At 34.6% G+C, this 20,171-nt stretch overlaps 2 protein-coding genes across 2 annotated transcripts; one reads left to right on the top strand and one right to left on the bottom strand.

The window, feature by feature from the left end:
• Nucleotides 1-521: 521 nt before the first annotated feature.
• On the top strand, nucleotides 522-2,353 carry LOC129306974 (protein PHLOEM PROTEIN 2-LIKE A9-like). The gene is made up of 3 exons (XM_054947809.1): nucleotides 522-711; nucleotides 1,078-1,157; nucleotides 1,745-2,353. Exons 1-3 carry the CDS (start codon nucleotides 667-669, stop codon nucleotides 2,097-2,099), a joined length of 480 nt encoding a protein of 159 aa, XP_054803784.1. The 5' UTR covers nucleotides 522-666; the 3' UTR covers nucleotides 2,100-2,353.
• Nucleotides 2,354-3,176: 823 nt separating this feature from the next.
• On the bottom strand, nucleotides 3,177-19,360 carry LOC129306973 (lecithin-cholesterol acyltransferase-like 4). The gene is made up of 11 exons (XM_054947808.1): nucleotides 18,905-19,360; nucleotides 18,191-18,282; nucleotides 17,248-17,366; nucleotides 16,093-16,228; nucleotides 15,865-15,916; nucleotides 7,639-7,739; nucleotides 5,987-6,187; nucleotides 5,386-5,543; nucleotides 5,251-5,305; nucleotides 4,486-4,539; nucleotides 3,177-3,861 (listed from the first exon to the last, which is right to left on the bottom strand). Exons 1-11 carry the CDS (start codon nucleotides 19,143-19,145, stop codon nucleotides 3,448-3,450), a joined length of 1,623 nt encoding a protein of 540 aa, XP_054803783.1. The 5' UTR covers nucleotides 19,146-19,360; the 3' UTR covers nucleotides 3,177-3,447.
• Between the last annotated feature and the right edge of the window lie 811 nt (nucleotides 19,361-20,171).

Genomic DNA, 20,171 nt, shown 5'->3' with positions numbered 1-20,171 from the left:
TATGTATTCAATTAATAATGGATTTGGTCCAAATATAAATTCCTACCAATCCAAACATAACATTAGTGTATTAATATTATTTGTAATTATCACGACACACAATGGTAGGTTATACTTGTCAATTGAGATTCATTATTGTCTTATCTTCAATTGCAAGAACTTCATAGTTAGAGGAGATCCGGATCAATTAGACACAAGTACACAACTAGTATTGAAATCTATTTATTAAAACTTTTGGTTTAATAATCAAAGTTGAAATTATATTTATACGTATTTTTGCATCACAACTGTCTATTAATTCTAAACTTTGGTATAAAGAAAAGGAACCTTCATTTATTGAAAAGTGGACGTCACTTAGGGATTGGATTCCTTTGTTGTCAAGTTGTATGTTTTGTTAAAAATATATTCTCTCTCTTTTTTTACGTGCAAGACAGCAACTTTATTCTTGGCGTTGTGATGAAACACGTTATTCTCTTCCTCATCAACCCTATAAAAACCTAATTCGCTGCATGAACTTCCATCAAATTTCATTCATCATCCAAAAAAAGAAAGCACAGATTGACGAAGTGAAAGAAGACAAAGAGCTTTGAATTTACAAGAAACAAGAAAGAGGAAAAAGAAGAAGGAAGGAAGGAGCTAGGTCGCATATACAGAGCTGGTTTCAACATGAAGAAGCCTCATCACATCGCAGACTCGAACTTGGCAAACAAGGTAAGTATATATGTATACTTGCATACTGATTATATATATATATATATATATATATTATTCTAAGAGTAAATAAGATAAATCTTCCCTAGTTTTTATTGAAATGACCCAGGTGCGTTCTCTCTTTCTTTGTATTTAAAACGAGAAAGAAAATTGTATAATTTGAACAAAATCAACGAAAGATTTTTGACTAGTCTTACTCTAGTTGAGAGAAAATTATGTATTCTTGAAAATAAAAACATAAGAAGATGCATATTATTAAGAAAATCTGGGGAGAGTAGTAGCCCTAACATTTAGATGGGAGATTATAATTAATGAATTATATTATGCATGCATGCACTGATGGATATTGTAAAATTAATAATGCAGATTGCTGATAATAAATGGGAGATTTGGCCAAAGGGACTCAACATTGTTTGGGGAGACGACCCTCGATATTGGAACCTTGAGTGAGTATCGTATTGATTTATTTTTCTCATTCTATTAACTTTTTCTTTTATAAAACATCAAATCTTAATTAATAGGGACTGACAGAAAAATATTCACAACCTTCATATCTTATAATTTGTTATTCCGTTTTAGTTATATTTTCAAAAGAAAAAAGTACTTATTTTTCAAAAAAAAAGTAATAGCTGATTTTTAGTTGTTAAACTTCACTAATAAAAAAATTTACCCAAAGTTACTCATAGTTTGCTATTCCATTCTAATCATTTTTCTAAAAAAGTAGTCATTTTTCAAAAAGAAAATAGTAACTAACAAAAAAATACACCTAGAACAACTTATAATTTGTTATTCTATTCTAATCAATCACTTTCTCCAAAAAAAAGAAAAATAGTCATTTTTCAAAAGAAAATAGTAATTAAATCTTTGTTGTTGGATTTCAGTGAAAAATTTAAAAGAGGAACAAATATGTCATTTCACAAAAAAAATCAAGCAAAGTCCCCTGGATTAAAAAATAATTATCATATTTTACCTAACTATCCCAATCGTCTCTCTTTTTAAGGAAATAAATTTCATGAAATGAATGAATTTTCAGGAAGGATCCGCATGGGAACGCGACACTGATACAAGTATCATGGCTAGACGTATCAGGTTCGGTGGAAGTTCCCAAAGGCAAGTACCGAGTGACTTTCGAAGTGCAGCTGAAGCCGGACGCCTTCGGGTGGACCGGAAGTCCGGTTCTGGTGATGGCCAAGGTGGGCAAGAAGGGCCAGTACCAGTACTCGGAGACCACTCTGAATAACGACGCCAGCAAGATTTCGGTTGATGTGGAAGTGCGTGACACTAACGAAGAAAAAAAGATCTACTTTGGACTCTATGAAGTGTGGAGTGGGAAATGGAAGGGAGGGCTTGTGATCAAGAAGGTCAACGTGGGCCCGCCTAATCCATGAAAATCGAATCTCTTTTAATTCCACATACGTCTCTCTCTCTCTCTCTCTCGCTCGCTCGCGTGTGATTCTGGCCAGGGAATGCCAGCTGGATGCTTTCTTTGTTTGCTCTAGCTGAGATGAGAGACCTAGTATGATGGGGAGAGAATATCAGCATGAGCAATGTAATAACGTGTCTGTTTTACTTGTAATGAATAAGCGTTTGCAATTATACTATATGAATATATTTGCAACACGGTATATATATATATGTATAATATGCATGTGTCTACTATTTCTCCCTCCTCTCTAGCCTCCCTCTCTCTCTCTCTCTCTCTCACTCACTCACTCACTCACAGTCACACACGAGAAACAATTTAAGTGTCCTTTATAAGCTGTCGCCTCCAAGTTTATACACTTGGAAATCTTTTATGGTTTTGGTTAAAACATACTTTTGATGTGAGAATAGTTTGGCTTCTAAAGGTGTAAAAACATGTTTGCTAAAAACTGAGTTGAGAAGCCAATAAGGTGTGGCACAGATATCCGGGTTCCTTGAACATATATATGACCGGAGTTTGATTCCTAGCCACGTATAACAATTTATATATATATATATATAGAGAGAGAGAGAGAGAGAGAAATACACGCCTAAATAAAACCCCAGTATCTCGAAGAATTAGTCTCCGGCATTCACAGGATATATCCTAAAGAAATCCCAAAAGGAAAAACCAAGTTGAGAATACTTGAATATTTGATTACATTAAATTACCATTTAAACTGAAAAATTATTGCGTGAACCATGAAGAAGTAACAGATCGCATCACAGCGCACTTGAGATCTATCAAATTTTTGTCCAAGTGCTAAGATTCTGACCAGCCTGGAAAAATAAATGTTCGAACTAGATTGCAAGCAAATCAAATTTTTTTTTTAAACAATGTAAGTAACGTTTTAAATAAATAAATAAATAAAATAACCATTTCTCAATGCATTACACAAGAGAAAAAGTGCTTATATCCTAATGAAGAAACCGCGCATAACTTCCGCAGAAGCTAGCGTTCGGTACCTTTGCTTTCCACTTGGAATATGGAAAGCACCATGACATGCCAAACGAGAAATTTGAGCTTCATATAAGCAAACCTCAGAAATTTGTAGATAACACATCATCTCATATACCAGACACGAGTGTTGTGTCAGAAAGATGGCATATTTCTCACGTATGATACATTCCTTACATATACATATACCATTACGAGAAATATGCCAACATCTTCACAAGAATTTAACCTTTATACAAGATGTCACCAACTTACATAATCTGTACAGACATATTACCATCCACATCCACCGCAACACATCAACAGAAGCTGATTTATCAGACATCGACTGAGACAGTTAACTCGTTTAGTTGAACATGCTGCTCACCGTTGTTGCCAGATTGAACAAGGACACTGGCCAGAACATCAGAACAAGACAGATTAGCTCCTTCATGTGAAACAGTGACAGCGCTCAAAGAAATCTTGTCGGCAGAAAGGCTGTATTCAACTTGGTGATGAGAAATGATTTCCCATTCCCCTTTAAGGGATGCTACTTCTAGATCATTCTCTTTGTGCTTCTCCATTTCAAACGCAGTGGGCAGAATCACATAATCATTAAGTGGGTTGTAGTATGGATCTGGATCACCCGCCTTCAGCCAATGCTTGAGAATCCGGAACACGTGATGATCACAGAGAATACCCCGATGTTCGCCTGGGACTCCAACCCTCGCCTCTGCTTTGAGCCCATCAGCCTGCAAGTGAAACAAGGATGAAGTGATATTGCTGGCCAAAATCACACTAACAGTCAGACGTAGGTTGGGAAATCATGAAATGGTCATGGTCATGGTGACCACCGGCTTCAACAAAAATACGATGCAATAATGAATACGATGGTCTCATTGCATCAGTAACAAGTGAGATGATAGCTGACGAATGGATATGACAGTTGGCTAATGTTTGGCACATGCAAAAATACTTTCTAAAAAGGAAATAAGAAATGCATCTAGAAAGAGAATGTAATAGATGCATTTCTCATTTTCTTTCTAAAAAAACACTTTCCTACATTCCAAACGTTGCAATAGAACCTTGTGATAATCACAAGGGTACTGTAGTAATAATTGTGAAGAAACATGTGGGCATTAATAATTGTGAAGCACATCTTCAGCCTAGCAGATGCTCATCTTAACAGTAACCACGGATTACTATCTGTAAAAAAGATGAAATCATTGAAAAGGTACTGACATGGCAGGATTGATTAACCTATATTACAGAACATCTTATCCATCATAATCAATGAATAGTGGCCAAAACTAATGCTATTCCAGTAGATTGCCCAAAAAATATTGCAAATAATAAGCATGTCCAAGTTGGCCAACCTTAGCTGATTCTGCTGGTACTGTACCATCACCATCAACACATATGTATTTGGCCTGCAAATAGTTTTTTAAAAAAAAAAAAAAAGTCACCATTCACAAATGGAAAGGAAAATAGATTACTTAGCAGAGAGTTTGGGAGACAAATTGAATGTAGTTATTACTTTATTTTAATTAGTTAAAGTACATATTTAATTCTTTAACTTTATATAATGCTTCATTTTGATCCCTTAATTTTATAAAGTCTATTTTTAGTCCTTTCACCTTGACACTATTAGTTTTATTGACAAAAAATTCCAACATTGAACTTTTAAATATTGACCAAACATTTTCAAACATTATTTTATTAAGTTTAATTTTTTAAAATAGCAATGATTGGCAAAGAAAAAAAAATATTTGAAACTGATGATGTTAGGATTAGAAAATTTAAAAGATGCTTTACAAAAATAAGGGACCAACCTAAAATGTTATATAAAATAACAGGACCAAAGGTACACTTTACCCATTTAAATTTAATGTTTTAAGTACATTTATAACCACGTACATAGTTATTCAAAAAAATTCAATCAAATAAGTTCTCAGAACCAAAGAGGATAAAACGATGCAGATGGAAAACTATCCAGAGTTATTTTAGCTACTTGCACAGATAAAACATGTAGAGTAAACTAGATCAACCGACATTGCATGTGTCAAATTTACATGCATAACCTCTGCACCATAGACGTGAAATTCTCATCAGGAAACAAATATTGGTACCAAAGCAATGACCTGAAAATAACGTAGCTGTTGCAGATCTGAGACAGGCTTCTCCCCACTTCCAAAGCTGCAGAATAGTTATTTAAACTTTATAACGAGTTTTTGCTGTAAACTGAATATCATCGAAAGAATTGTTGGAAGCATTACCAAACAGTATGAGGTGTCTCGAGACCAATCCCATAAATATTGTAGAATTTGACTTGAGAGGGAAGTTTAGCACCAGATAAAATCTTGCGCGTTTCATTTGCCCATTTCAAGATCTCCATGTTGAAAGGAAGGGGCAAATCCTCACCATCATAGTTAACCTAGATCGTGGTTTAACAATATTATACCAACCTAAGATGTACTGATAATCATCCTAGACCTTGAATGAATAGAAATACTTCTAGCTGTCAAAAGCATCATAGTAACTACACAGCCTTTCTTTAACAAAACCTTGGTATTGCCAGTTTCATTCTTTCCTTTCACAGAAATAAGAAGAGTAAACATTTTTCCTTGAACACTGAAAGATCACAGGACAAAATCCCTAGTATGACTTCAGTTTTAAGGGGAAAAAAAAATCTCATGTTAAAGACATCATTACTTGTTTTTCCATTACAAGTTATTCACAAAATTCAATATGATTTGTAAAGTGAACATGTATCACATGATCCAGACATCAAAGTACAGATAATAATATAGTTAATTAAATTCATGAAAGCTATCGAGATTGAATTTCTTGCCATATAAGATAAAGCAGATAACTCACCTTGTTATTTGCAAGAGATTCCTTTATAATTTCAACACTATGTTCTGGATGATAAGACTCCAGAATAATATGAGGTTTCCCATCCGAATTATGTTTCCCATCAGAATCATGCTTCTCACGCCACAGTTCTAGAACTGGGATGTTTTCCCAGTGAAAACCAGGACAACCCATAAGTTCATATAGAGATGGACATTCAATCAGCTGTAACATTGTAAGAAGCTAATCAATAATTTTAAAAATTTCACAGCATCAGAATGAAAGAAAGACAAACAAAAACGAGACACAAGTAAATCCGATCACACAAAACAAGGCCAGGTGTATGACATTGCCTCAATCATTTCATGAAAAGATAAGTTGGAATAACCTTAATAAAACAAAGAACACACCATCCAGCAAATATACACCCAGTAAAAATATAATTGTATAATTAATTATTCTTAAGTCATCATAGCAACTTATTATTGACTACCATGTTCACAGCTATGGACGATATCTACAAGTCAAAACCCTCATTTCCATATCTTCGTTAGTTCACACCAATTCATATATTCGTTTTCAATATCAAAATACATAACAGAATGGTCTGCAAACAATTTGTGTTTTATACGTCATATAAAAAAGATCTTATCCCATCGTTGCCTATTTCATCACAGAGAAACATTGATCACTTAGCACTTCTACAAACATAGGAAAACTTCATATTTTAATTATATCATTCATTTGCTAGAAAAATAATAAAATAATGAGCTTTTATGTTTGCAACAGTTAAATCATACTCATTACATTAGCTGTATTAAAAAACTCTACCCACTTGGTTTACCCAGAAACTTAGCCAACTTGAATCTTGTTTTCAAACTTTTTTTTTTGTCAGTTTGATAACTCAAACAATGTTTTTTTTTTTATTGATAACAACAACATATCTGTTTTAAGCAATTCTTTTACTCAGTTTTTCAAACAGAGTTCTCTGCCTTCTGCATTTTAAAGACGAAGAAAATGACTTTTTGTTCATTGCTTTTGTAAATAAATTTACAGTCCAAATCAATCAATCATTTTTTCATAATATTCTAGATATTAAAAATAATTTTTATGCTATAAATTATAAACTTGAATCGAAGGAAGGAGCCTTTTAACTCCAAAATCTTCAAATTGAGTCTTGTTGAAACATTTTCAGACAATGGCCATATGGCCTAGTGGTGTGAGGTTATGGATTCAATTCCACTTGCTACTCTATGTAATGAGAAAAGGGGAAAAAAAATTCAGGATACATTTAACAGAAATTTTCATGAATATTTTTCTAAGACTGTATTCAAAAACTAATAGACATAAACAGCATCAAATGGGTCCATTACATGCTATCTATAGGATTTTTTGATGAAAGATGAGACAGTTTCATCAAAGCCAAGTCATATATTTCATCTCATTTATAACCACATCATCCTGTCAATGTAGAATGGTCCACTATGGCAGTGTTAACGGTTACACGAAAAAAATAGAAGTGCTAAGTTTCCTAAAGTTTTGCATCCAAGACAGCTTGTGATAAGTAACAATGATGACCATAAAGGAAAGACAATTCATCTCAAAAATTTTTATAATTAATGATTAAAGAGTAAACTCAAATTTAATTTTATGAAATGCAAATAACTGATCCCTACCAATTGGTGCATGCTCCATTTTGAAATGAAGAAATTCTGCTCCCACCCCTCGACAAATGACATTCCATTTAAAAAGGTAGAATTGACGTATCCAGGTGCACCTGTCGAAAAATGCACTTCACTGTTATGCACTTGCAATTACAGCTATTAATTGAAGATGGCAAGGCGTCCTCCAAAAGAAAGACATAATGGGAAAAGGTAAAGCATAAATAGGGATATATCCAATTTGACAACCTCCTAAGGAACTGATGAGCTTCAATCCATAGGACAGCCTAAAATCAATGCTGTCCGATAAAAAAAAAAAATCAATACTCAAGCATTATTTTCCAGCCAAATACCTGAAGCTTGCACGATGATTAAGAAGCATGGTGCTAATCCCTATGACCATGTTTACCTCCCAAAACATTGAAAATGAAAGAACAGAAGAGCCCCATGTTTTCTGAGATTTGAAGCAGCTTAATTTACTTAACTATGAAAACTAGATAAAGAAAATAACTTAATTATCTTGCGGATGATCCAAAGCCATCCCAAAGAGTCAGCTGTGGACCATACAATATGCTTGACCACTCTAAAGAGAAAAACAAAGCACAAGATCCTTAGCAGCACACCCAGGTTTGATTCTTACTCTAGCCCTTCCCCTCTCCAAGCCCCTCCCAAAGCCTCATGCCTCCTTCAAAAAATAAATAACAACATAACAAGCCTTATCCCACTACGTGGAATCGACCACATGAATTGAACGACGCCATTATACTATATCATCAACCAAACTTTTAAGAATATTTTTAATTAGGTCTCACTCAACAAACTGAATAAATGTTTTCTTTGATCTTCCCCTACCCCTCTCTATAATGCTCAAGATTATCCGTTTCACTTTCCTCACCGGTGTTTCTCATATTTTTCTCTACACATGGTCAAACCATCTCAAATGATTTTCTACCATTTTCCCTTCAACAAATACCACGCCCATGTTTTCTTATAAATTCTCATTTTGGATTTCATCTTTTCATGTATACTCTCACATCTATCTCAACATTCTCATCTCTGCTATTCCTACTTCTTGCTCATGCTGTCCCTTTAAAGCTGAACATTCACTATTATATAACAATAAGTCTCATAACAATTCAATAAAACTTTCTTTTAAGTTTATTAGATACATTTCTATCACAAATAACTCATTTACCCTTTCTCCAATTAAGCCACCTAACTTGTATCCTATAAGCAACATCCTTATCAATTTTCCCATCGTGTTGAATAATAACTCACAAGTATCTAAACTTTTTAACTTCAAGTATAATCTGATCTCCTAATCTTACTTCCAAATTACTACTGACTTCTTATCAAAATTGTAATGTAAATATTGTCTTACTCCCACTCAAGCAAAAACTCTTCGAGTCCAAGATTCTCCTTCACCACTTTAATTTATAATTAATCTCTTCTCTTGTATCCGCAATAAAAACTACGTCATTCGAAAAAAAGCATGCATTTGAGGATTTCCTCTTAAATATATTCAATCAAACATTTAGAACACGGTCAGACAAATAAGGACTCAAAAATGAGCATTGATTATGAAATAGAATTATTTAGAAATTAATTGAGAATTATTTACTCCAGATTTTCAAGGATATAATTATATTGGGGGACTAAATGAGAACAAGTGAGTGTTTTATTTTTTGTTTATTATTTCCTTTATTATTTTGATGTACAAACAACTGTAATGTGTATAAATTTCTCCCTAATCTAATCCAATTCCTACATGGTATCAGAGCAGGTTGACTCTAACCTGGAAATCGAACACGATCACATTCAGCCAGAAGGAGGGTCTCAGTCGAGCAACCCGAGACAGTCTTCCATGGGTTCCGACACCAAGATCCCTCACTCATATCTATGGTGGAACCCCCCACAAGTTGAGTTCTGCCAAAGGATTGTCTCTCTTCCAGTCTGACAAGTTCAATAGACAAAACTACCGTGAGTGGGTCTAAGCAATTCGACTTGCTATTGGTGGTCGTGGTAAGTTGGGTTTCATCACAGGCGATTCCAAGGCACCGAACAAGTCAGACGTGAAGGCAAGGTTGAAGTGGGAGACAGAATTCAATAATGGCTTCATGGTTGGTCACGGCTATGATCCCACAGGTTTGATGCACATTCATGCTCTTGCCGACAACAAAAGACATCTAGGATGCTGTTCGAAAATCATACTCGGATGGTGAGGATAGTGCCCAAATATATGATCTAAAAATTAAAAGCTGGCATCTTCAAGAGTTTTGGCTGGAATTGGTTTCAATATGGTAGGAGATTAATCTCATCAAAGAGGACGAATGGTCTTGTGCTCTTGATGCTGCAAGATATAAAAAACGGATTAAAGATGAGCGTGTGTTTCAGTTCTTGGCTAGGCTTCATCCTTCTTTAGATGATGTTCGTAGCAAAATCTTGGCTCGTTCACCATTACCCTCTACCAGAGATGCTTTTGGAGAAGTTCATAGAGAGGCTTCTCGCCAAACGGTAATACTTCCTGATCCTATTCCAAAGTCTCCATCTAAATCCTCTACACAGGTAAGCAGAAACCTTGATCAAGGTATGAAGGAAACAAAAGGGAAATTATTGTGTGATCACTGTAAAAAAATGGGACACACAAAAGACAAGTGTTGGAATCTTCATGGAAAGCCTGTTGACTGGAAACCACGCAAGGGAAGGCACGTGGATATCAAGCAGCTCCTAAAAAAGCACCAGAAAAATCTGGTTCTATTCCTACAATTGACAAAGACCAATTAACCAAGCTCCTAGATATGTTGAACACTCTACAATGATCCGAGGAGCCTGCACAGTGCTCACACATTGCTTCTATGGCTAAACAAGGTAATGATCATTATGCTTTGAATGCTTCTTTCAATAAATCCCAATGGATTGTCGACTCTGGGGCCTCTGACCACATGACTGCAGACTCTACCCTGTTTATATCACATTGTCCATGTAGTAAGTGTGAGAAAATTGCCACTGCAAATGGAACGTCCTCCTCTATTGCTAGAAAGGGAAGCATTACTTTTTTTGATCTTTTACGTTTGGAGTTAGTACTCCATGTTCCATATCTAGCTTGTAATCTACCATCCATTAGCAAGTTGACTAAGCATGCCCACTGCAGTGCTCACTTCTTCTCTAGTCATTGTATTACTCAAGATCTCTTGTTGGGGAAGATGATTGGCAATGCTGAGGAGTATGATGGGCTATACTATCTTTATGAATCAACCATGAGTAATCTCTGGTCTCAAATTCGATGTAATCTTATATCTACCTCTGAGAGTAATAATCTTTTGTTATGGCATAAAAGAATGGGCCATCCCAATGTTCAAAACTTGAGTCGCTTGTTTCTTCAGTTTTCATCAAATAAAATTTCTACTATTCATTGTGATACTTGTGAATTAGCCAAACACCATCATCCTTCTTTCCCTCGTGCTGAATATAAAGCCTCAACTCCTTTTTCAATTATTCATAGTGACCTATAGGGTCCTTCACGTATTCCCAACTGAACTCAAGCCAAATAGTTTATTACCTTTATAGATGATCATACTCATGTATGCTAGGTTTACTTAATAAAAGAGAAATCTGAAGTGCCATCTATATTAATGGAATTTTATACCATGGGTTTTAACCAATTTCACACCTTTATCAAAACACTCCAAACGGATAATGCTACTGAATACCTGAACAGGACCATAAGTGATTTTCTAAAAATGAAGGGCATAGTTCATAAAACTTCTTGTGTTAGCATCCCTCAACAAAATGGGATTGCTGAACATAAATATAGACACTTACTAAAAGTTGCCCGTGCCCTTGTGTTGACCACTCATATGCCAACATATTTTTAAGGCGATGCCATCCTTACTGCCACTTGTCTTATAAATCGAATGCCGTCCAAAGTCTTATCCTATGCCACACCACTTGATCGCCTTCATGAAGTTCATTCTTTACAATACCTTGAAACTAATCTTCCATTGAAAGTATTCGAATGCTCTACCTTTGTCCATCTACACTCTACTTCTAAACTTGAACCCAGGTTCGTCAAGTGTGTGTTTATTGGTTATTCTTCATCTCAAAAAGGTTATAAATGTTTTGACCCCTCTTCTTGGCGTCTCTTTGTTAGTCATGACGTTACCTTCTCTGAAAATGAACCTTTTTACCCATCTCCTTCAACCCAAAGGGAGTCTTGGAGTGAGTTTCAGTCATTTTTTGAGTATTCTCCTGTTCCTTCTATTGATCTTACCCCACCTAAGCCTGCATTTGTTCCTGACTCCTTTTTTGAACCTGTGTCTGTCCCTGACTTTTCTAGTCCAAAAACAAGAGAAAATGCAAGCGCAGAGGACAACAAGGACACAAGTACCATAGAAAAAGAGATCATAACTTACAAACAGAAGAAGAAGCAAGGTACTAAGTCCTTGATTCAAAACCAACAAGAGGTTCTATAGAAGGTGAGAATATCACTGAAATTGTGGAAGTAGATGATGACAGGAAGGAATTTCAGAATGATCTGAACCTACCTATTGCACCCAAAAAGAAACCCAGATCCTATACACAACATCCTATTCAAAAATATATGTCATATGAAGCATTATCTCCCAAGTATCAAGCATTTATTGCCAATTTAGATGCAGTTAGTATCCCATATAACATTCAAGAGGCCCTGAAATCACCATAGTGGAGAGAAGTCGTCTTTGAAGAGATGAAAGCATTGGAGGAAAATGGGACCTAGGAAGTTGTGAATAAACTAAAGAACAAGAAGCTTGTTACCTGCAAATGGGTGTTCAACCCAAAATACAAAGCCGATGGGAGCCTTGAGAAATTGAAGGCACGTTTAGTAGCCACAAGATTCACACAAACATATGGCATTGACTACCAGGAAACCTTTGCACCAATTGCCAAGTTAAACACCATTAAGGTGCTATTATCTATAGCAGCCAACCTTGATTAGCCCTTACATTAGTTGAGTATCAAGAATGCCTTCTTGAACAGAGACTTGAAAGAGGAAGTGTATATGACTCTGCCTCTAAGTTTTGATCAAGGAAGAAGTGATCAAGTGTGCAAGCTAAAGAAGTCCTTATATAAATTGAAGCAGTCACCAAGAGCATGGTTCAATAGATTCTCACTAGTCTTGAAGTCTCAGGGCTATAATCAAGGATTATCTAATCACGCCATGTTTGTCAAAATGGAAGGAGGTAAAAGATGTGTTCTCATTGCGTATGTTGATGATATAATCTTTTCTGGGGATCACAGTGAAGAAATCATGAGAATCAAGGAGGCTTTAAGTCAGGAATTCAAAGTTAAGGATCTGGGAAAGTTAAAGTATTTCTTGGGAATAGAAGTTGCAAGATCAAAATAGGGCATTTATGTGTCCCAACGAAAATATGTACTTGATTTCTTAAAGGAGACAGGTACATTAGGGTGTAAGCCTGCTGAGACACCCATTGTTGTTCCAAAGAATGATGCAAGGCCAAGACAGAAGAAGGAAATTCTAATAAAGAAATTGAACTAGTTGAAGAGGAGGAGGATGAGAAGGAAGGAAAATTAGCTGATAAAGAGAGATATCAAAGGCTTGTGGGAAAACTCATCTACCTCTCCCACACATGACCCGACATAGCCTTTGTAGTAAGTATGGCTAGTCAGTATATGCGTGAACCAAAGGAAAAACACATGGAAGCAGCATATAAAGTCCTAAGATACTTGAAAGGCACTCTTGGAAACGGTTTGTTGTTTCAAAAACATGAACAGGGAACTATAGAAGTTTACACTAATGAAGAATGGGGAGGACATCACCCAAACAGAAGATCTACCTTTGGTTATTGCTCGTTTGTATGGGGAGATCTAGTCATATGGAAAAGTCAGAAGCAAAAAACTGTCTCCAAAAGTAGTGCTGAATTAGAGCTAAGAGCACTGGCACAGGGCATAACGGAGGAAATATGGTTACGAAGAGTACTTGAAGAAATTCATGTTGAGGTAAAACTACCACTGAAATTGTATTGTGATAATAAGGCAGCCATAAGTATGGCTTTAAATCTAGTACAGCATGAGAAATCAAAGCATGTAGAAATCGACAGGCACTTTAGTAGGGAGAAGGTAGAAGATGAGATCATCTGCTTGACCTTCCGTAACAACAAATCTCCAAGCAGCCAATGTGTTGACCAAGGGGTTACATAAACCCGCTTTCAAAAGTTGCATAAGCAAGTTGAACATGATTAGCATCTACAATACAACTTGAGGAGGAGTGTGAAATAGAATTATTTAGAAATTAATTGAGAATTATTTACTCCAAATTTTCAAGGATATAATTATATTTGGGGAGCAAATGAGAATAAATGAGTGTTTTATTTTTTGTTTATTATTTCGGTGTATAGTCAACTATAATGTGTATATATTTCTCCCTAATAATGGAATAAACATGTTATCTAATCCGATTCCTACATTGATATAGTCCAATCCTTATAGGAAAGCACTATGTTTCACTGCCAAACATTATTATATTGATTGCTGCTCCTTGATACACATCTTGTATCGCTCTAATGTGGACAACTCAAACTCCTTTTTTTTTCAAGGCTTTCCAAAAAATTTCTCTTAATACGCCATCAAAAGCTTTTTCTAAATTAATAATAATGAAAACAATGCGTAAATCTTTACCCTTGTTTTGATATTTTTTCCATTAACTCTCTTTACAGATAAATTACTTCTGTAGTTGCCTTACCTGACATCAAACCAAATTGATTCTCAGAAATATCAATCACCAATCTCAACCTATGTTCAATTACTCTTTCCCACAATTTCATTGATTCTTAAGGAGGCATAACAACAAAACACATGTTCCTCATACTTGATGGGCGCATTAAGAGTAAAAATCAAAAGCAACAAGAAGTGGTAAACTCGAGAATTAAGTACAGCAACAATAACAAGCATTATCCCAGTAGATGGGGTCGATTACTGGATTATATGACGCCATTGTGTTTTATCATTTATTAATTATAAAAATATTATTAAGTAAAAAGCCATGCTCAACAGCTTTCAAAAATATTCTCTTTAACCTTCCTCTACCTTTCTTGACCGAGCTTAAAGTCATCTGTTCCCCTCTTCTCACAGATACCTCCTGTGGTCTTCTTTATATATCTCCAAACCACCTCAAACGATTTTTTACCATTTTCCTTCAATAGGTGCGACGTCCATTTTTTCCCATATACACTCATTTCAGATTTTATATTTACGTGTGTATCTGCACATCCATCTCAACATTCTCATCTCTGTTACTCCAACTTTATACTCTTGTTGTATCGTTAAAGCCTAACATTCACTACCATATAATATTGCTAGTCTTATAATAGTTCGATAAAACTTCCCTTTAAGTTTATTAGGTACTTTACGATCGTAGATAACTCCTTTAGCCTTTCTCCAATTAAACCATCCAATTTGTATCCTACATGCAATCTTTCCATCAATTTCCCCATTATGTTGAACAATTGCTTCCAATATCTATATTTTTCCACTTGAGGTATGATTTGATCACCCAATTTCACTTCCAAATTACTACTGACTAACCTATAATCAAAATTACAATGTAGATATTCCGTTTTACTCCTACTCAGATTGTGATAGTTTGGACATCTTAATTTAGGGTATCACAGTCACAGAATAAGAAAGAAGCATGAAGAATGTCTTCCCAGGTACACACTCTTTTTTCCATGCAAATGTAAAGACTATTTTGTAATGCAAAACTCTATGGAAATTGAAATGAGAAATGAAAAAGAAACAAAAGTGGATGAACCAAAAAAAAAAGTAAAAGAAAAAAAAAATACAAATTAGGAAACAATTATACTAATAACAAATAAACCTTCTTACAACCCCATTAAATAAGCTTTTAGCTTTTAGAGTTGCAGCAAAAGCAATTGAATTGAATTAAGTAAATATCAAGTTACATTAACTATTCACTATTGAATAACCTTTCACGCTTCCTTCTATCTCTTTCCCAAAGCCACACGCAAGATCCTGACCATGTTCTATTTTTATTTATCAATCATTTTGTAACCTCTGCACGGCCATTGTTTATGTTCCCAGCAACAAATTTAGCCTATAAACATTTAATATCTCCTTCAAAACAAACAGTCCCTAGCTTGACAAATCAAATTGAAAAATGCATAGTGTGATTTCATTCAGTATCAATGCTGGTACCTCTGAGCATATATGAGATCCGTTACTTACCCTGGAATGGAGCAGCAATCGCAATCCAATTCTTAACATATTTCTCAAAAATCTGTAAAACAAAAGGCACAAACTTGTCAATTTTACCTAACATCCATTAAAAAAAAAAAATCCACAATACACATCCACAGACCACAAGCTGACAGACAAATTAAAATATTACAGAAAACTGTAGTGACAAATAGAAACAAACTCATACAAATTTAAGAGGCCAGAGGGATTCTTTACATCATTATGCAAGCACATGAAACATTTCACCAAAAGGCCACCCATAGAATGACTTATGATGTTTATCTTTTTCCCTCCCGCAGCATTGTACACTGACTCTAATTTTGCAGCCAACTGATCTAAAGTTTCCGGAAACCTGCACCACAAAAAGTGGTACAATTGTCAGAGCACTGAATTTAATCTTACTAAAAAGTAAATACATATTAAAGAAGTTATCCATGAATAAATTGCCGATCATACGATCAGCAAAACAGAACCCAACAGATACATATTAAGAATAAGAAGTCTGATTAAATAAAATTTTGACAAAATTACAAGTTCAGGGACCCAAGTTGAAGATATTTACATTGAAGGGGCTTAAGTTTTGAAATTACTCTAAAGGACCCTTAGACCAAAAATTTAAAACGCACAACCTTATAGTTCAAACCACAAGTTAAAATTTTTTATTCTAGAGTCCCTAAAATGATTTTCAAATTAAGGCCCTTCAGTTTAAATATCTTTAACATGGGGCCTTCAGCAGTAATTTTCCCCTTGATTTGCAGTTACAATTTAGTTCTGGCTAACTTGCCACACAAGAACAGTAAAAAATTTTGCCACCCATCTTAAAAATAAAAATTTTTTCTTTTAACAGAAAAATTTTCCAGACGTATACTTCCAGTGGAACCAACAAAACCTGGAGAAAAATCATTAATCACCATAGCATGTTATCCTCTGTGATACTGTAACAGGTATGCATCAAATGAAAAAACAAATGTTTCTAATTATGCCTTTCAAGTAACAAGCTCTCTACATTTTTTGTAAGCCATTACATCCACCCATTAGGTTTGCATTTGAGGAATCATAATCTCTTTTTCATTCATAATTATAAAGGAAAAGAAGCACAAAGCCAATGGATCAAGAGTGCAGAGGTTCCAAACAATGCCTATAGCTTCTGTGCCAAACACAGAAGGATAAAAATCTAATAATCTAATATGACCTTGTATGAAAAGTATTATTGTAGAGCTTATTTAAAAAAAAAAATCCCACTAACTTATTCAGAGTGGAGTGTTGAATAACATTCTCTATCATGCCTCAACAAAGTGAAAGGAATTCCCCCAGCCTTTTAACGTATGACCATTATGATTAAACAGATTCAGTTTTCCAATGCTATGGCACCTGTTGCTTTGGCGAAAATCATAACCAAAGCCGAAAAGGGTCTTTCCCTCCTGAAACCCCCATTTAATCATTTCAACGATCATGTCATGGAAATAATAAACACATTCACGTCCAATTACCTGCATCATAAAATATGAATAGGAAGCAAGAATCAACTCTCGATTCATCTGGATTGTAGGATACACATCTAAGTTATAGACTTACATTAATTCATAGAATTTTGAGGCCAATTATGCCTATAAATACTTAATTTATCATAAAATGTAAAGTTCGCCGACAAAGTGCACTTTTCTTGTTAAATATATACTCCCTTCGGTCCTTATTATGGATACTTTCAATCGTTTTACGCATCTTAAGAAAAGTTAGTTTTACTCTTGATATCATAAAAAAGTGAGAGGTACTTTCATCTTTACTCTTGGTTTTAAATAATAATACAACTACATTAAATACCTTCACGCTAATCAAGAAGAGGTAAACTTAAAAAAAGTGGATTAAATATTACAAGATGCCTATATTTTGGATTAAAAATTATTTCTAAAAGGAGTCTTATAAATAAGACCGAAGGGAGTATTGATTAAAAAAAAAGCAATTCCACAGCATTTAATCACCATAAACCAGCAGACAGAAGAAACTACAGGCACCTGCTGTACATTCTCAATTTACATGGGCAAAAGCCTCCTCACATTCACATATGGATTATTTAGTTGAGGAAAAAAAGAGAAGCATATGCACATGCTAACTTTTATCATGTGAAAGAGAAAGGAGAATTAATGCAGAGACGTACAAACTTCATTGAACCATATGATCAAAAACATTAGCAGCTTGGAATGCTATGTGTACTAGTGTTCAAAACAGCAAATCATGCATCAAGAAGGACATAAACATGGAACAAAAGGAATGAAGGCGTCTTAATTCTATCTCAAGAACTACAATGGTGGCATACCATATCAGGGTCCAAAACATCAATTGCATAGAGTCCATATCTGTCTTCTGGAACTGTAATACTTGTGTTTGAATCCATAGAAACAGTTTTACCTGGTTCCAAAAGAAATAATTAGCGTTCAGCCTTCTGAATTTTAATTTTCATGTTGCACCGTCTTCACTTCTTCCATATAAACAACCAAATGATTATAATCCCCATGTTCCATTTTGTAATTTACTAATTCAGCAGTAACATATAAAATAAAAAGTATTAATCATATTCATTAATATTTTATTTACCCTAATACAACCCATTCGTTATTAATGGCATTCAGATAAAAGGAGAGAACGCAGACAAAGTTGCATGAACAACTGATAATATTAATGTAAAAAAGCATAACCAAACGAGGATGAGGAAAGCTGAGGAGACTAGTCTGAGTTGACCTCGACTTTCTAAATGCTAGGATAGTAAACCCAGGATATTTGTAGTGACATTAAATTACTATTTTGGATCAAAAAGTTATTAAGGGGAAAAAAATCGTATAAGCAGATAAGCGCCAAACGTACGCATTTTTTCAGTCAGCAAATTCAGTTCACCTATATAGTTCTCATAAAAGCTTAGTAGTTTTTTCTATCCCCACCCCCCAACTGCAAGCGTATAAAAGCTTAAGAAAAGAACGAAACGCTTATAGTGAACAAGACACACTTTCAAACTTAACTAATATAATTCGATTACCAGTAGCAGGATCAAATCGAGACCACAGCTTGGTCCGAAACGTATAATCAGCAGAGAGGATACGAACCCAAACCCTATCTTCTTTACCATTCTCATCATCCACAGCCTTAAGAATCGAACCAGCAATACCAGGCACCAACAGAACAGGGTCGAGATTGGGATTCACGTAAGGCTGGGGCTTCTTGATGAGGTTCAACCACAGTTCCACCGATTGCAAAATATCGTCCAACAGTACAGCCATTGCCAGGTGAAAAATCCAGCAAGTAAACAACGTCAGGATCACAAATTGCAATCGGATTCAGAATGTTCGCGAATGGATGAATGATTTTGAAACAGAATGGGAGAATGGACAGGCAATAGGTGGAACAAAATGGGAGATAATCGAATTAGGGTTTGGATTTGGGGCGTAAGACGACGAAAGTGAGAGTGAAGATGATTAGATGACAGCACTCATGTCAAACGGGACCACCCACGGTATTCTAAAATAATAATAATAATAATAATAACAACAAAGAAAAAGAAGAAGAGAAATAGTGACGTAGAGATTATGGTATTTTTTTTAGTAAGAAATTGAATATCATTCAATACTGTACAGACAAGAAACTAAAAGCAGATTAAAGGGAAACCTAAAACAATCATCATCCACCTCCTACAAATGCTTAAGGTGGTGGACGATCAAACACGGCGGTATTTTGACTTGTCGACCGTAACTACAATAAGTTATGAAAACAAAATACAATCAAGCGTGCGTTGGAATGAAAAGATTTTCAATTGAAATTAGGAAAAAATTATGTGATTATAATATGATTTATATTTAAATATTTTTTAAAAAATTTAATTAAATAAATAAAAATTTATTTAGATGATTTAATTTGAAAGCCAACTAAGTTATATAATGAAAAAAATGAATACAAGTTTTCTTGCATATATTTTAATGAAAAATACTTCCTCCGTTCAAAAATGTAAAATATTTTTAATCGAATCTCACCTCAATAAAGTAGTTACCTATTTTATAACTAATCCTATATTTCTATATTTACTCCTATTAAATAGCTTATAATAGATATAAAGTCATTATCAATAAGGGCACTTTTAAAAAAAGGTAATAATTATACATCAAAAAATTAAAAATGCCTTACATTTTTTAATATCTAACTCTTCAAAAAATGCATCACATTTTTTAACGGAGGGAGTATTAAAGTTTAAGTTATAATTAAAAAAGAAGATGATATATAATTTATTGTTTGTAAATTATAAAACTCTAAAA

Source organism: Prosopis cineraria, unplaced genomic scaffold (assembly GCF_029017545.1).
Source record: "Prosopis cineraria cultivar Desert tree isolate PC_DT_omini unplaced genomic scaffold, ASM2901754v1 PC3, whole genome shotgun sequence".
NCBI classification, from domain to species: domain Eukaryota; kingdom Viridiplantae; phylum Streptophyta; class Magnoliopsida; order Fabales; family Fabaceae; genus Prosopis; species Prosopis cineraria.
Note: the sequence above shows the minus strand (reverse complement) of the source record. Positions and strands in the feature narration are given on the sequence as shown.

Bases quoted from the DNA above. Each gene is read 5' to 3' on its own strand.
- LOC129306974 (XM_054947809.1), top strand. From the start codon at position 667: ATGAAGAAGCCTCATCACATCGCAGACTCGAACTTGGCAAACAAG. The intron at 712-1,077 runs GTAAGTATATAT...TTAATAATGCAG, and splicing joins ACTCGAACTTGGCAAACAAG to ATTGCTGATAATAAATGGGA. The intron at 1,158-1,744 runs GTGAGTATCGTA...ATGAATTTTCAG, and splicing joins CCTCGATATTGGAACCTTGA to GAAGGATCCGCATGGGAACG.
- LOC129306973 (XM_054947808.1), bottom strand. From the start codon at position 19,145: ATGGCTGTACTGTTGGACGATATTTTGCAATCGGTGGAACTGTGGTTG. The intron at 7,740-15,864 runs GTAAGTAACGGA...ATTTTTCGACAG, and splicing joins GATTGCTGCTCCATTCCAGG to GTGCACCTGGATACGTCAAT. The intron at 4,540-5,250 runs GTCATTGCTTTG...AACTATTTGCAG, and splicing joins AACAGCTACGTTATTTTCAG to GCCAAATACATATGTGTTGA.